The 17,474-nt window shown below is 39.9% G+C and overlaps 1 protein-coding gene across 10 annotated transcripts in view; it reads left to right on the forward strand.

Annotated features, from left to right (window-relative positions):
- Window positions 1-17,474, forward strand: part of IQSEC1 (IQ motif and Sec7 domain ArfGEF 1) — a 258,195-nt gene that overhangs the window by 87,618 nt on the left and 153,103 nt on the right. For 5 of the 10 annotated variants that reach the window (XM_072347518.1, XM_072347519.1, XM_072347510.1 and 2 more), the window contains exon 1: window positions 12,849-13,292. The exons of the other annotated variants lie outside the window; for them this stretch is intronic. In XM_072347518.1, the coding sequence (XP_072203619.1) occupies window positions 13,270-13,292 (23 nt within the window). In that variant the 5' untranslated portion in view covers window positions 12,849-13,269. Of the gene's footprint in view, window positions 1-12,848; window positions 13,293-17,474 lie in introns of those variants that run through there. 10 annotated transcript variants of the gene reach the window in all.

A 17,474-nucleotide genomic window follows, 5' to 3' on the forward strand; every position in this document is an offset into this window, starting at 1 on the left:
TCCCCCAAACTAAGCCAGCTGCACACTGTTGTAAAAGCTCTGTTTTAGGCTGTGAAACAGAGGGGTTCTAGAGGGTCTGGAGCAAACTCAGAGGTTTCAGCTCCACAGCTGAGAAGTGAGAGGGCTCAGGATCACTGGAGCTGAGCTCACAGCATCTCTCAGGCTCCTTGCTCTGTGGAGTTGGGAAACAACTATGCTCAGTGGAGTTTCTGAGACTGTTTCTTAATTTGCCCGAGGTGAGTTTGTTTTGCTGATCCTGATGTGTTTTGCAGAGAAAGTCTGGGAGGTTATTATTGGAAATGATGTGCACTCTGCTTGTACTGATGCCTAAATTGGTGCTGCATCCTAAAATGAGGACGTTGCAACATCGAAGGAATTTTTATAGAACGTGAACCTGGAACAGGGGGATTTCTTTTGTTTCAGTCTCAACCCTGAGTGAACTAGAAGTAGGATTATCAGGCTTTTATTATTGACTAAGACTCTCACTCTTCTATTAGTGAGAAGTAGACTGTTAGTCTGAAAGTTGTAACTACTGACTTGGAATAATTGTCCTCATTTCCCTGTAATGGTATCAGTATGTAGGAACAGTAATTGTCACATCCTTCTTCAGAACTAAAACAAAAGCAAGACAAGAACAGTGCACAGCCTTGCACTGATCCTTCTGTATTTGCCAAAGTTGAGGGTACCTCCTGATTTTCTGCCAGCTCCTTGGACTTTGTGACTGTTGTATCTCTTGTCCAGCAAAAGAACCACAGGGTTGGTGCAGCCAGGTAATGCCCATGCTCTCATTTCACTAAAAACACAGGCCTATCTGCTCTGGTAAGGAACTGAAATGATTTGTACTCTGAGGTGATCTGTCACATCACAGCTCTGTTCTGTAGAATTTATACTATTTTCAAGCTCAGCTGAGTTGTCAGCCACACAAAGATGTAAAAAAAAAAAAGTTTGCTGGTTGAGCTGACTCAGATGAGATACCAAAAATTCTTCTCAAAAGAGTAGAAACCTTTCTGCCTGGGTAGCTTGTGCTGTTGTATCAGGAGGTTACACCATTCTGTCACTATGGAAATCTCCCAAAACAAGAAAATCTTGGCCTTTTGGGTTTCTTTTCTATTCTTGTGTTAAAAGTAGTTCTTTTGTATCTTTCATGTGAAATAGGTAGGCTTGAGAATGAAGTGTTTTCAGGGCCCTTTTCCTCAGAGCGCAGTGACCTACAGAAACCAAACAGCAGCAGGAGATTTGACCTGAGCCAGGACCGGACCTGACATCCCCAGGAGGGAAGTAAGCTTTGCTGGACAGCCTGCTGCTTTTGTTCTTTCTATGGACTTTAAGAAGTCTTAGCAAGTGTTGATTTTGTCCTGTATAAGTAATTTCTATATATCTTTATGATCCTCTACACTGAAAGACTTGAGGAGTTTTGGAGATATTTATTTTTGTTGAATGTTCACATTCTGAACTGTGCTTGGTTCTCTGCCTGTACATGTAGCATGCTTTCTTCTAGACAAGTGCCTCCGATCCATGTTATTATCTTTAATATAACCCCAAAAATGAGAAAATCCTGGCGTAAAGGAAAAATAGTGCCTCCTGGGGGCTGAGTAGTCAGATGTCTGGTAAAAAGCTACATTGTTCATCTTAAAATTAACAGTCAGGAAACAGCACCCACTAAACATTTTTTTTTTTTTTCCTGATATATTTGTTAAGTTCCACAATTGAGTGTTTGGTTCCATTTTAGCTTAGCTTAAAACTATTATTTTCTGGAACATATGTGACAAGAAATGCCTAGCTTCCTATCCAAGTAAATGGATGCCAATAATTTTCGTTCCAGAAAGAAAAATATGGATATGTTCACACCTGAAAGATCTCTTCAATGTTTTTTGTAAAGAACAAAAATACACTATGCTATTGAGGCCTGCAAAAACCTGAACCAGTAGGCATGAATTTCTGAAATTAATCTAGCAACTGAAACATCCTCCATAATTATGAAAACAGAACAGATTTACCTGCTATAGCTTTGATCACTGCCTCCAGCTCCATCTGTCATTTTTCCAACTAGTTTAGGTGGCATATTGCCTCAGTCCTCATCCACATCCTTTGTGGTCATAGCAGTGATACAAAACACTGCAGACAGTTATATCTCCAAGTTGCAACCTAATTACCAGGTGAGGAAAGTTTAATAATGAGCTGTCGATGATCCTGATCCTATGAGGAAGTAAAGAGTTGGCCCTGCTGTGAAAAACTTTTTCTCAGAAGGATGGCTGTGCTGGGCAAGACAGCTGCTCCTGCTATTTACTGAAAATAGCTGAAAAATTTCATTTCTTATGAAGTCATTTTGATCAAAGGAGTAGCTTCTGTACAAAGAATGATTAAGTGCACTGGCCTTCAGCCTGACAAGGTGTGACTAGTGAGACAGAGGGAGGGAGGGAATGCAAAAGGTCAATAGGACCGAGAGTTTTATAGAGAGAGTGAGAGTAATCATTCAGCCTTTCCTGTAATCATAGCTACTGAAAAGAAAATGAAGGATGATTAAGAAAATAGAAGTATATTTCCTTGTAAAGCATAATAAAAAAGTTCCAATGCTCTCCTGCAGGATGTAGTTGAAGTTGAATTCATTCAGATTCAGAAGACACAGTCATGGAAGAAAATTCACCCTATGTTATTAACCTCTAAAACACTTGTGGTTAGAGAGTCACTGAACTGGAAGTTCTTGGAAACTGGGCAAGCACCAGAGTCTGATTGAATCACAGAGCTGTTCAAGTTTAAGTGACCTTGGAGGTCATCTGCTCCATCAACCTGCTCAGAGCAGCATCAACACTGAAATCAGACTGGTTTGCTGAGGGATTGTCTGGCCAGGTCTTGAGCCTTCCAAAGTTGAAGACGTCATAACTATTTTGGGATTTCTTTGAATACTTAGTTATCGTCATGGATAAAGCTCTTGCCTTGCTCAGTCAGTACTCACCTGCATCAGCTGGGCATCTGTCTTCTTCCCCAGCTATGCACTGCAGTGCAGGGCTTGACTCCATCAGTCTTGGTAGCTCCTTGAGGGTACTGGGAAGCTGCTCTCAGTTCCCTCAGATTTTCTTGTCTCTTCACCAATAAATAGATTTCTCTTTGTACCCATCTTTTATGCATTCGTTATTGGTTGGTGATAACTGTGGGCTCCTGGACAAAATGATCCTTTGGTCTGGCTAAGCACGTCAGTAGTAAACATCCCCTGGGATCTCTTTCAGTTCCTGTTCATCAAGATATTCATTCTTTCTCAGACTACATCAGAAAAAGAGTTTGTGAAAACTGTGTAAATTGGGTTCATTCTTTTTTCCCACTATTAGAAAGATTTTTTTTAATAGATACAAAATGGCATAAAGATCCTTGGGTTTTCAGAACATCCAATGAAAACGTCAGTGGTGTGCTTCCTTTTGATGGTGTTTGCTAGCAATCTGCAATGGTTGCACCAATCTAGGACAAATTTATTTTGTTGAGTGCTGCTCTCTTTTCAGATGTTTGCATAGAAAAGAGACTAATGGGTTTAGACAACCTTATGTTCAAACGGCTTATGGTTAGAATTCATTATACTATTTCTGTGGGTTATAGTCTCATAGAATTGCATATTGTATGTAGAAAATCCATTTGAAATTAGTCATATTTTGAATCTCAGGAAAGCCTCAGTAAACTACTCAATAGTAATATATTCTAATTGTTTTATTATATCATAATAATGTGGAAATAGGGGTGTATACAGCTATGATGCACAAATACTGAACTAAAGACAATGCTTTCTTTTTGTAAGTCGCTTAAGCAACATTATAATGAAAAGCTTTTAAAATTGGCTGTGCTTTGAGGAGTAGCACTGATATTTTTTTCTCAGGCTATGCTTCTGATTCAGTGCTTGGCTCTGCAAATATCGGCACCAGTTTAGACCTCTTAAAAACGGACACATTTTATCTGGTATGTGTGTATGTTAGGGCCACTTTGGGCTCAAGGATTAATGGCAGCTCTCACACCAGAGTACTAACATCTAATTCCTTTTTTGCTTCCAAGGACAAGATCTTTTGGTCTATCTGATTAGTAACTGCAAGGAGGGCAGTATCTTGTTCTTTCTAATACAGCTGTACTACTCAAATGTGGTTAGGGGTCATGTGAAGGAGAATTAAAATGGAATAAACTTAAGAGGTTTTTTAATGTATTTATCATTCTAAATGCTGATATCAGAGTTTATGAAGTTGTTTCAAACCATTTCTGCATATAAAATAACAATAATAGGTCTGTGACTCATCCTTGTTCCATCAAACTTTCAGATGTGTTGCCCCTAGGTTGAATTGCTCAATATGTCAAATTTCAACTTGAAATGCAAATGTCTGCTGAAGCATTCCTGCAAAAATGACCCATTTATGTGGATTTAACAGCAGATGTTTGCTAGGAGCTGTGTTATTTGTTTGCATTGCTTGGAAAGGTCATTTAAATTGCTTAAGTATTTGCTGTCAATATCTTATCACTGCATAGGAGAGAAGCAGCAGATTACCCTTTGAAAGAACTTTGTGTAGAGGTTTTTACAATTCTTCTAGAGGAGCTCAACTTCAATGATGTGTTCTGCCAAGGTCATTAGTATCCAATATAGTTGCTCTCAAACAGGCTCGCTCAGATGGTGGCTGGCTTCCAAAAACCTCTCAGAGAAGCTGGCCAGCTACTCCAACTCAGGCTGCCTGCGCAAGCAGCTGTTTCACCAGCCTGATGCCTCTGTTGCATTAAGTAGTGCTGGCCAAGTTCACTGAGTCTCTTGCCAGAAAAGGGAACTGGCAAATGGTACTCAAGAGGAATTTTTGTGCTTACAAGTGTGTATTATGTGGTTCTGGTGAGAAAATGACTTTTCTGTGTACAAACTCAAATAGATTTGTCTTCAAGACGTGAACACAACATGTAGAGAGAGCTATTTTATTTCTTAAGGCTTTTGCGGGGGGGACTTGAGAGGATGGGTACTTGATTTTTTAATTCTATTTCATTTAATGTTAATTCACCAAGGAATGTACTATAAACAGTCTCTGTCTGTAGGCATATTAGAAACACTAGATAAAAATATAGGGGAATTAGACTTCTGGGAGTTTTATACTGCACTGTGCACTTCTGAGAGCTGTTCCTTCTAAAACTGATCTGACTGTAAACTGTAGAGTTGTGGAAAGACAATACTGATTCAAGGTAGTGCAATGAGTTTGTCTAGTTACCTCTCTGCCATTCTAAGCTTAGGCAAGGTGAATAGGACAGAAAAGCAAATGCTGAGACAATGGTAGTGCAGGGGAAAAGAAGGAAGCATTACTTGTTGAGTGAGGGATTGACTCTTAGGCAAAGTTGTCATCAACTGTTCGTCGGAGTACTGAATTCTACTGAATGGCTTGCTGCACTAATTTTACGTGCACACTATGCTGATTTCTAGAGTTTTCTCTCCAGTGAAATCTTCTTTGCCTTGCTTTCCTTCCGTGTCTAAACTTCAAATACAGGCTTGCCATCAACTGCCTATTCCCCTTTTCTTTCCAGCACTGATCATTTCCATTATTTTCTTTGAGGTCTGTACTTATTTGCCATCAGAGTTGATGGCCCCTGCAGCATCAAGCAGCATCAAACTGGTGTTTGCTTCCACATTCTTAGAACTACTGAATGTTTTTGAGAATTCCTTTGGTCTTTCTCTATATTGAAAATGTGTTTTAACACCTAATGAATACTATGTTTGATTTAGGGCTGTCTAGGATAATGAGTTGCTTTCTGATGTAGGAACCTATCGACTAGAGCTTGATGCTGGCAGGTTTCTAGCATCAGATGGTGACCCTGCCCTTTTCCCCCACACTAGGGCAGAGCTCCTTTGCCCCATGTTTTTTTCCACAAGCTGTTATCTTCTCATGCAGTCTGTCAAGACCAGTGCCACAAGCTGCTGTGGTTGACTGTCATATAAATGCAGGCAATTGGCCCTGCGATAAATTTGGCAATTTTTTTTTGCCCCATAAATAGGCTGGCGCAGTCTATGACTCCTTGTGGATGTACAAGTAGATCAATTCAGCCAGCTCATCCTGACACCGTGGGTGCTCCGTTCAGTCCAGCCACTCAGGTACTTCCCAAGCATTTCCAGGGGATGGGATTAACACAGCCATAAACACCTATGATCAGGACCTCAGCTGCGACTCCTTTTTTTGCGCACAGGATCTTCTACAAGCTCCTGTAGAATTGTTAATTGTAAATGTGATGACAATACTTCCATCAGTAACACAGCCATGAAGTCCCCAGCTAGATTTTTTTTTTATATTTGCCCTGGGGAGAGAGGTGGCATTGGTGTCTTTATTAACATATTGACGCCTCTATTGACAACAGTTGTCTTCAGTCTTGTCTGTTTAATTAATATAATTGATCTGCTGAACATCTAGATAATAATTCTGTGGCAAATATTCCAACTAGTCTTGTTATTAAAATTGAGTTTAAGCTCCTTATTGTGAAATCTTTCATGGGACCAGTTGGCAAAATAATTTCATGACCATTAACTTGCATTTTTTTTTTCCTTCATCTAAAATATCTATTGTGATGGCTTTTATTAAAACAACCAGGGACAAAATATTAAAGAAGCCTTCACAGTGAAGGAATGCCAAGAAAAAGAATAATCAAGTGGCATCTTATTTTTATGTAGCAAAAATGAAACAAATGATGGAAATGTCAGTGTTACGTAAGGTCCATTGACTAACAGCTGAACTCAACAAAATGTAAAGACATAAATAAAGTGCGTGATGAATATGAATAAAAGATGCAGGAAATTCTTCCAAACTTTGACTCTTTTTGGAATTTTATTTTTTTCAAGCCCATTTGAATGCTTTTCTGAGAAGATGCTCTGGATTAACTAATTGTTGGATCAGTGACTTCTGAAATCTGGGTTAGAGCAGAAATACACATCAAAGGAGGAAAAACATCTGCACCATGAAATGTGGCATCCTGAGCTATAGACAGTCACTTCTTCATCTCTTCTCAAATGACTTATTACATTGCCCATTAGTTTGCTAATGTTAGTGAAATATTTTATAGTGACAGATATGCTTTACTTAGACCAGGAGATCTGCAGGCATTAATTACATTCTGCTCATTGGTATTCATTCTTCTGCTGACGTTTATGTGCAATTTTATACCATCCTAAATACTGAAAGGTGCGTGCAGTAGATTTGTCTTGTTTTGTTTTTGCGTTTTCTGTTCTGTTGTCCAAAGCATGAATCTGAACAAATATTTTCTACTTCTATTCCTTCTGTTATTAACTACATGCTATATGTGAAATTAAAAGTAGCAATTAAGAAGCCATCCCAAACCTGGAGAAACTTAATTGCTTTCTAGATACCGATTACAATGTGATTCATTAGCAATGTATGCATTTGTTGAAGAGGACAGCAGCTGTGACCTGATATCAGGAAGCCCAGAAGAGTGACTCAGGCCAAAATTACAGCTCTTACTCTTTGCCCACAACTGTTTCTAGGCTGTGTTCCAGGTAGCCCTTCTACTGCTTAGATTTTGTGCAGGAATATTTCTGTCTTGAATTGTTCCTATGCGTTAAGATCCATTATTCAGCTATGCTCAAGCCTGCAGCTTTATAGATTTTGATCTATATTTGTTCTCCTATACCTAAAATTAGTCTCCTTATTCTATGTTCTGGGAGTAAAGAAGTCTGCAGCATGGTATAAAGTACTGTTTAGCATAACTAACATGTCTCACAAATATTTACTGTGGGATTTAAAATATTTTCTCTAATTTTAATTTTTCTGCCAGAGCCCATGGCATTTCTGCTAATTAAGTGTATAATGCTGTTGAGGGAGGTGTTAGGCTTAAGATGCCTCCAAAAAAGACAAAACTCGGAAGTAATTCTTTGTGGCTTAGGTATTTGTCACTTAAAGAGCTGTACTGAATTGATAATTGCTGCTTGTGCATTTATATTCTGTGGTGCTTGTAGATATGTGAAAACAGTTCTCTTCAGGTGTCAGAAGAAAACAACTGACTATTATTTGACAAAGCAATTTTACTTGAATAAGCTGTCCTCAGGTCATCTCTTGTGAAGACTATGTAAATTTTGATGTGATGATCAGAGTACGTATGTCTTAGTTGGATCTAAAAGCAATTGCTGGTAAAGTACCAGAGCAAAGTGTGTCTAGATAAGAATCCTTTTACCATCACAAATCTTATCTATGCAGTTGGATTTCTTGGAAGCCAATGTTCAGATTGGTTGGATTTGTTGTCAACAGCTCATAGAAGCAGCACTTTTGCAGTACTTCTGGCAAATCAGCATTTGCAGATCCTATGCCATCTTTTGCTATTTAGTAGGTATTTAATGTCACAAATATTCTTGAGCAGAAAACACACACACTGAGCTGTAGCTTAACTAGTGAATAATAATTTATTACTTAGTTCAGAATTCTGCCTTGCCCTAGATATTTCAAGGAAAATGGTTAATCTAACAAGCCATATGTACATCCTGATTGATAGCACAACACTGCCAGTGGGGTCTGCTGAGCCTGCTGTAGAATGTTCACACAAAGTATGTGCTCTAAATTAAGCAAACACTGCAGTGTATTGCCCCTCTGCCTGCTAGTGTGCTCTAGTGGAAAACATGTGTGACACTCTCAAACTGAGACGTGTGTTGCTGCCAACTGGACTGCTGTCCTTTCAGTGTTCAAGGATTACTAGGAAAAATATGTTTACTTTGCACAGAATGCAGCAGGAAGTTCTCTGCTGGTGTTGTATCTCAGGGGAGGATGTTGCTGATACACGTGGCTTTTTCTGCATCCCACTAGCTCTCTCACACATAATTGTATTTGCTACAGTGAAAGAAATGGAATCGTAGAGTTGAAAGCATATCAAATGTGTGTGAATACACAGGTATCAAGCGTATTTGCGTCGCTCTGCTTTTCTTTCTAAGTTAGCAAACAAGCAAAATCCTTGGAAAGGTAAGCAGAAAACCAGCACACATGGAATGATGAGATACGGTGTTACTTGTAATCCCTGTGTCTGCTGAACTTGGTATTTCGATACTTCCATATAAATACTGTTTATTAAATAAGAGCTTGAGTTCCTTTAGGGAGAAAAGGGTCCTTTTTAGTCATGAGAGGTGCAAGGCAGTTTGAATAGCTTGCAGAGTTCTTACAACTTAAAGGGAAGTTGTTTCTTGACTTAGAGTCTATGTTGTCTACCAGTAACAGAGGACACTTCTACTGGGAAAACCAGAGCTTGGATAGAGGGAGAATTTACTGTGGGTGACAACATTTCCCAGAACTCTTCTGTGCTGCCAGAAATGGTGACACCTGCAGCTCCCAGCAGTGAGCTGGTGGATTAGTTCCACAGCTGCTGAGATGCTGCCTCACTGGGCTGGGCTGCATCCAGCAGAAAGGGCGTTCCGGGCAGCTGGGCCCCGAGGGCAGCCTGCAGGCAATGCTGGCTGCTGGGGGCAAGAGGGTGAAATGGGAGAAGCAGGTTGGACTTCTGTGAGAAAGGGGCAGCTCGGAGAAATTCAGTAGACTGTCTGGGGCTGAGCAGCGCAGCGTCTGAAGTGGGAAAGGTGTACACCGTACAGTGTGGAAAAGGGGGCTGCTTTACCTTTTACTGTGGAAATAATTTTGGCTGTGCAGCTTAATGCCTCATTTACTTGTCTCTGAAGCAAATGCTAGCGGGGATAGCAATGCCGCTCGCGGCCGCTCCTGCAGCCCTCACGGCGCGCGGCGCTCTGCTCTTCCTCACGCGCTTCCCGAAGCCCGCAGCGCCACGCGGGGCTCTCTGGGTTGCCTGGAACTGGCTGTGTTCGGCACGGGGCAGCCCCGCTTCTCCTCATAGAACCCCGAGCACCCTGCGGGAGCCTTGGAAGAGAGGCGAGAGGCTCACGGGGCTGCGGTTCGGGTCCCTGTTCCATCCGTGGCGTCCTCAGATGCGGTTTGGGTCCACGCCTCAGCTACACTCCTGTGAGGTGAGCAGAGACTCAGGAGGTGCAGTGCTCCTTGTCTCCTTAACACACTGAAATGAGGCACTTGTTAGCACTCAGTGCTTTGGGATCTGGAAGTGCATCTTTCTCTGCTCCAGGAGCAGGCCAGGATGTGGCTGCTGCCAAGAGATCTTGGTGGGAAGCAGCTCACCTCCACGTCCGGGCACACAGCGGGCTGGCGCTGGCCTGGCAGGACAGCATGCAGTAAAGCGGTCACTTACATAATGGTGCTGACCCTCGGTGAATCATACAGAGCTGTGTGACTTGGCAAGCAGAGAGAAATGGGGACTCCTGAGCCTTCCTGCTGCTGGGGAGCTCTGTTGCAATCCCCCATTTGTGCACTCACAGGAACACTGAAGCTTAGAAAGGAGGCACTGAACTTTGTCCAGTCTGTGTGCAGTCTGTATTTTTCTGAAGCCACAGCAGTATTTCTTGGTGGCGATGTTTAGATAATGTCCCTAATGTCCAGGAACACTGATTAGTCTTAAAAGTGTAAGGTAGCTTTTGGGACAATGATAATGAAGACTAACAGGAAAGGGTCTGTATTTAATGTGTTGAGAAGTATTTCTGGAAGAAGAAGTGGGAAGGGATCTTAAAGAACCAGAGTCTGATAGAAATACTATTGTAAAGCAAACAAGGTAGAATATGGTAATAGGCAACACAGCTGCTTCTAATCACAATGATTAGAATCTAGAGATCAAAATCAGGTTTTATAAGGCTTTGTCCAAATCCAAGTTGAGAAGTCTGTATATCCTCCACCTTGCACAACAGCGGTGATTAAGCTGCTCGATATTAGACTACGCTGGGAAGCCATTTTATGGGACTCTTTATGCAGAGGTTGTATTTTCTTAGCAGGCATTTATTTTTGTGATGTATTGGTTGCTGTTAAAGGGCATTAGCTCTGATATACAATTTCACAGTACTTAAGCACCTCTTAAAATTGTTCAGTTTCTTCAGTGCTTTGTATTATTTAGGATCTGCTAAAAATGAGGTAGTTCTCAAATCCCAAAGAGACTTTTCTGGAAAATTGTAAAATACCTTCAGCTATTCTCTGTGCAACAGGCAAAAACAGTTGCCTTAATCTGTGGAAAAGATTCTTAACTTGCAAAGTGAGCACATTCCAAGCAGTCGTATTACTATCTTGCAGTGCTGTCCATGTGTGTATCAAGGTTTGGATGCTTTAAATCAGGCTTATGTTGTGGAACGGGGCATTTTGCTAGGGGACCTGGCCCAAGCCATGGGCCTGTGTGAGTTAGTTACAGGATTAGGCCCACAGTGAAGGTTTTGTGAGCAACATAAGTTGCCATGTTTCTCTGCTGCGTGGGACAGTGTCACATCGAGTCTATGGTTAGATAAATGTAGCTCAACCTGAATACCATAGAGAGTACCTGTTGGTGCAGCATGCAAGCATTATGAGGGTGAATGGACAATCTGGAGGCTTTTCTGTGTTAGCTGTGGTTTCCTAACTGTACTGATGTAATGCCATCACCCAGGGCTGTGGCTTCCTTGTAAATTCTATAGCTGAGCATAAATGTTGTTTTTGTAGTAAAGGGAGGTAAAGGTGATTAGGTGAAACTAAGTGCAAGTCTGTTAAATAAGATTTCTGTATTTGTTTCTAGAGTAGAGGGAATTTGTGTGGCTGACAAGTGGAGGTGGGAGGGATCTTAGAAGCTAATTGCTCATCTTTAGGCAGATGCCTGACCAAAAAGGAGCTATGAGGATATTTTTCAATAACCTTTGCAGTCTCTTGCAAATCACTTTTGAACACAGACCGTCAGAAAAGCTCTACTATTTTGTTATTTGTTTGTTGCATGAATTAGCAGCATCTCTGACAATTCGTGCTTCTCTTTAGCCGGGGGGACATTATAGGTAATGTTACGATAAGTAGCATTTGGTTGACCACCTGCTCTCTCTTATTCTGGAAATACTACAATTGGCTATGGAACAACTATGAACTGATCATTTGACCATGGCAAGTCAGCTGCCCTCATCAGTGTGTTCTGGTATATATTTAACTTAATAATGTGAGCAGATGGTCATTATATTGATTCATGAAGCAAGGGGGACAGCGTGGCTGTCTTGATAATGTAAGCATCAGAGTGGGGCAATAAGCAAGGGAAGGAAAAAGCGTAATTTCTTTGCTTTCCTGATGAACACAGGACAACCACGTACAGCAATTAAATAAAGGCAAGAATGTGACTCCTCAAGCCTGTACATATGATCTCTTATCTGCAGATAGCTGCTGCTAGTGCACAGGAACGCTGCTGCTGGAATTCTTGCATCATTGATGCTGCTTGTAAAAAATTAAATGAAAAAACAGTGGGGAAGAACAGTATCTTATAGAGTTGTTAACATTCTCACTCTGCCACTGCTAATAGTGATAAGTATTTTGATGAAATATTGAAGGGAAAATGTCATTTAAGTAGTCATTGAGTGATTTTTGCAAACAAATACTTTGCTTGTCACCCCATTAAATGTGGTATAACTGGATTTAACCAAGCTAATTCTATAAAGTATTCAACAACTTCCCTTGTTAGCTAACCTAGTAAGTTCGCAAATTCCCAGCTTGCATCAGCTCAAAGGAATAGCTTGATTTAGTTCTTCATCTTGTAATATCCACATGAGAAATAGCATACACAGAAGAGCATTCTCCTGAGCAGGAGTTTAATCTCATATTTTGGTTCCTGTTTTTCCCTGTTGCCGATTAGCTTTGCTGTCTTATCAGTTTATGTCATAGTATGTGACTATAAATTGACTTTGCAGTGAGGAGGGAATTCGCTTCGTCTTCACAGATGCTGCTGTTACCATGGAGATAAAAGGACCAATGGCCTTTTCTTGGTTTGGACTGTACTACAGTGTTCATACAGAGACGGTGCATTCGAAAACGCACCATTTGGTGCTTTCAAATTTCAGTCTGCATATCAAATGAGGAAGCATATTGTTTTTTCTCGGTGATGAAGTTAAATAATAAATACAGATTTGGGACTTTTTTCAGAAGCAGAAAGCAAGCCTATCAGGAATGTGAAAACAGTGTGGCTGGTTTGTGCTTGCTGAACCTCCTCTCTGGGAAAAACCTTTTGGCTTTGCAAAATATAACCCTGTAGAGCCTTTGGGTTTATCTGATGCGGTGTTTGGGGCTGGTTACATCACCAGCTTACTTATCTGTGATGTTCCACCATGGCTGATCGTGAATGAGCGTGCAAAACTGTGAATGTAATTTTTTTTCTCCTTAAGAAAGCTTTTCTACCTCAGATTGCCTGAAAGAAAATATAAATACCAAATCCACAACACATTCAAGGATGGCTTGCAGAAGGTGTTATTTGTGAGTACCTTTTCCTTCTTCATCTGTCATCACGTCTCTGATATCTGTGTTGAGGATTCCAGAAGTGGGAGTAGTGATCAGTTTATTGTTTGGTAGGTTTCTTTCCACGAACCATTTTTAGGGTGTTACCTTTTTTTAGCAGATGAATGATCTGTATTGTAGAAATACACAGGCTGTGTTTATGTATATAGATCTTTAAAAATGTAACCTAATGAGAGTGGATAATCCGATATTTAGCAGTGGGAAAAGCAAAGATGAAAAGGAAGAAAACAATACTTTGCATAAAAGCAATGTAGGATGATAGGATGAGTCGAGACGCTCTTCCATTTTGCTTTAATGATTTGTCATATAAGAGTGTGATCTGTCTTTTAAATATATAAATAGTAATGAAAAGGGATGTATTGCAGCCTTGAGCAACGTCCTATCAATAAAGCAACATAATGGTGTGGTTTTGTTGCTATGCATGCTTGCTTATATTTTAAGGGTGCATTATTTGCTTATTATTTACTTGAGCAGTTTCACAAGCATTGCAGTCAGCAGAGCAGGAGTTTCATGTTTTGTTCATTTAATGCAGCGCAGCAGCTTTTCACATGAGCCGTCACGTTTGGCAGAATGGCTCAGAGCTTATCCACTTGTAGGCAGAGGAAGGGAGATGCTGAAGTTGGATCGTGCTTGTGGTGTCAGCGTCAGGCTACATACAGAAATCACAAGGGGTAGTTTTGCTTGGCTGAATTCTGGTGGCTCCACATGGCTCTCACTCCAGGCTCTCAAAACATGCCGCAATGTTGTCATATTTCTGATAGAAATTGTGGAAGTGTGCAGTTAAGTTGTTCTTTACCACCCACCCTCACTACTATCAGTGCTTCACTATTAATCCACTGTTTTGAAATGGCTGTAGGTGTTATTTACGCTTATGAACTCTGGTTGATGATATATCTGTATAGAGGGTTACATGTAGTGTTTCCCAGGGATTGTGCACAAAGCAGATGCAGCTGTTGTCTGTAGCTGCTGTCTGCCTCATGGGTAGCAGAGTGTCCTGAGTAAATCTATTTCACATTCAGTAGCCCTGTCCACATGCAGTCATAGTAAATTCAGCCATTCACGAGTAAACTGTTTGAAATGAGTATTGAAAGAGTAGTGAATGAGTATTGAAATGTGTTCTTACATTTTCTTTAGCCTGTTGTTTTACACAGGTGGCATGAATGTTTGAGTTGAAGTGCTTGAAAATGAGGGTAAACTTGGAGCTCTACATTAGAAATCCAAACAAGAAAAGTGAAGTTGGAAACAAGTTGCAGTCTTCACAGTGTATACAGATCAGCTTTGAAAATAATGCCACATGTTTATACAAGGGAGAAATTTTGTGTTAGACTCCATCGTTCTATGGCTTCTGGTATCTGGGGGTTTTGAAACTCTCAGTCAGAAATGGAATTTCTTATAGTGTTTATCACGTGTTGCTAAAGAACATTTCAGCTCTGTACAGCTGTTACAAGTAATAGGATTTGCATTGCTGTAAAACTCTTATGCTGTATCTGTTTAATTTCATTCTTTGCACGTTGGTTTTCCCTTTTTTTGTGAGTATGAGGTTCATCGTTTCTAGATGTGATTTCATGTTTGGTTTTACTGTGAAATTAGAGATGGGGCTCTGCTTTGTAATGTGAGCTGCAGTTTCGTCAGAAAATCTTGAACCTTTTTACTTACAATGAAGCAAAAGCTGTGGAAATGATGCAGTCTTCTGATTTCACTTAAAATATTGTCATCTTTCCATCATCTGCAGCTTCATGTATCTTTGTTCTGTTTCATTTCATGTTTTGGATTGTGTGTTTTTTTTCTACAAATTTTAAATGTGACCAGTAAGCAAAACTTGTACAGGTGCATTTTATTTGTAATGTCAAAGTCTGCACATCATTGCTCAGAATAGAATCCTTGCATTAAGAGTTAGTGAAAAGGAAAATAAATGATCTTAATTGTATTTGTCTATAGATTAACAGTCTTAATTAGGTTCACCCTAGGTACAGCTAACCTACTATTGGAGACTGCCTATAAACTGTGTATTGGCCAGGATGTAAAAGAATCACCTAATGTCTGTTTATTGGGTTATATAGGCTGATACTTCATTTTCATGAAACCAGAAATGAATTATAATTATTGTTTATAAGATAATTATCTGTAATGTTATTTCTGCCACATTCTGATGCTTATTGAGACATTCCTTGTTCCCTGAAGAGATGATTATTTCCAGGCCCTTGTAATGGATGAGAGGTCAGTGAAAGCTTACTTAATTTTTTGTTTTTTAAATCCAGCTGTGGACACTCAAGTTGGAAATAGGTAAGGAGTGACACTGCTCCAAACAAGAGCCTCTCCGTTTATATTTATACTGTAACTTGTACAAATGCTGATATTCCATCATTTTGATGACAATTGATTTTATGTATTCTTATGCAAAATTTGTCGCTTTGTACTCTAACCTACATGTACTAAACTCTTAGAGCTATAGATTTTTTTGAATGTTATTGATGCCTAGTAAAACTATCTCTGCTTTTTATTAAGAAAAATCCTATCCTGTACTGCTTCTATTAGTTTACGTGACAACTGCATGATGAGCAGGGAGGGAAGGAGGGAGATGCCAATACTGCAGATCTAGAGCATATGGTTGTGCTATTATGTTGGCATTCATTGGACATGGATCTCGTTACCTTCGGTGAGATATGCATGAAGTTGCATCTTAGTGGATGTGTCTGCAGACAGCTGAGATCTAACTCAGGCTAAGAGCTGGTATGAGTTGCTATATCAAACTATCTGCTGTTTTCTCTGCACGTTGAATTTCTGAAGAAAAAAAAGAAGTTGTCATGTGGGAACAATTAACACACTGAAAGCATTTCCAGAGTGATTAACCAAGTGTTAATTAAAAAATACTTTGGTAGAGTTGATACGAGCCCTTATTACTGTGCTTTTGGTTTTTGACCGTCCTTTTAGAAGTCAGTTACTATATTTCAAATTTTATTTTTTGCCACAGAAATTACCAGGTTCTTCATAGGGGAGCAGGACAGACTATAATATCTTATAAACGTGATCTTTTCTAATCTCAGCTGTAACCTTAACTCTGGATTGAAGAGGTAAAGAAAACTATCAACTTGTAAAGGAAAGTTATTCTTCATCGGGTTAAAATGGAATTAAAATGAAAGCATTCCTTTTATTGCTGTGTGGGCATGAATCCAATCAATAAATCATTGTATTGTGAGGTGCCTCTGGAGCAAATGGTGGCACTGGAGCAAATGGCCCTATACAGCAGATCTGCTGTTTGCGAGCTAATTTAAAAATAGCTGTGTTTTACCTAGCACTAGGTATACAGATTGCATTAGGCAGCACAAGAGGCTGTTCTGGTGTGAATTTTAGGTGGTACTTGTACAAAGTCATTAAAATGCAGTACTTGGTGTAAATATATACCAGAAGAAAGGGAAGAATATCAGCAGATGGAGGTGACAGATTGTTGTATCATAAAAAGAAGAGGAATAGCATGTGGAGTAATAGGGCTACAGAAGATCGCAGTAGTTAAGATGACCAAAGATACCTACTGGTGCTGTGCCAGATTGTCAACATAGGACTGTATTAGTAAGAAATGTTTTTCTTATTACGGCTTCTCTAATTATTGGTGACACAACTGTATCCTAATGTCTAATGTACCACCTAAAATCATCTGTTTGAAAGCTGACAATACTGTTAGGAAGAAGTTCTATGATAGTAACAGTGTAATAATTTTATCAATTTTTTCAGATGTTATATGCAGTTAGAATAAAGCAGCAGAAAACAGAAAGGGTAGGATATATCCTATCCTGCAGTAAGTACCATATACAAGTGTGAGTCAGAAGGAGGAGCCTTCTGTGGGATCCTGGTGTTTCACTGGGTTGATGCAATGATTGCTGCTACCAGTGGCATGGCAGCACTGTTATTGTTCTGCAAAGAACTCCCTTGGAAAAAAGAGAATGGATTGTTAAAGCAGAAGGGTTTCCAAGTTCACAGCTGGGTTTTCTGTTTTCCTAGGTTGTTTTAAAGCCAATACTGAGAAATATGTCTACCATGTTTAGGAGGGTTGGTGGTGATTGTAGCAGAACATGAAAAATTGTTGCCTTGTAGTTATAGCTTTACTTGTTGATTGAGGTAATTTTAATTTGTGCATCTAAACAA

The sequence above is a fragment of the Excalfactoria chinensis genome, chromosome 12, assembly GCF_039878825.1.
Source record: "Excalfactoria chinensis isolate bCotChi1 chromosome 12, bCotChi1.hap2, whole genome shotgun sequence".
Lineage (NCBI taxonomy): Eukaryota > Metazoa > Chordata > Aves > Galliformes > Phasianidae > Excalfactoria > Excalfactoria chinensis.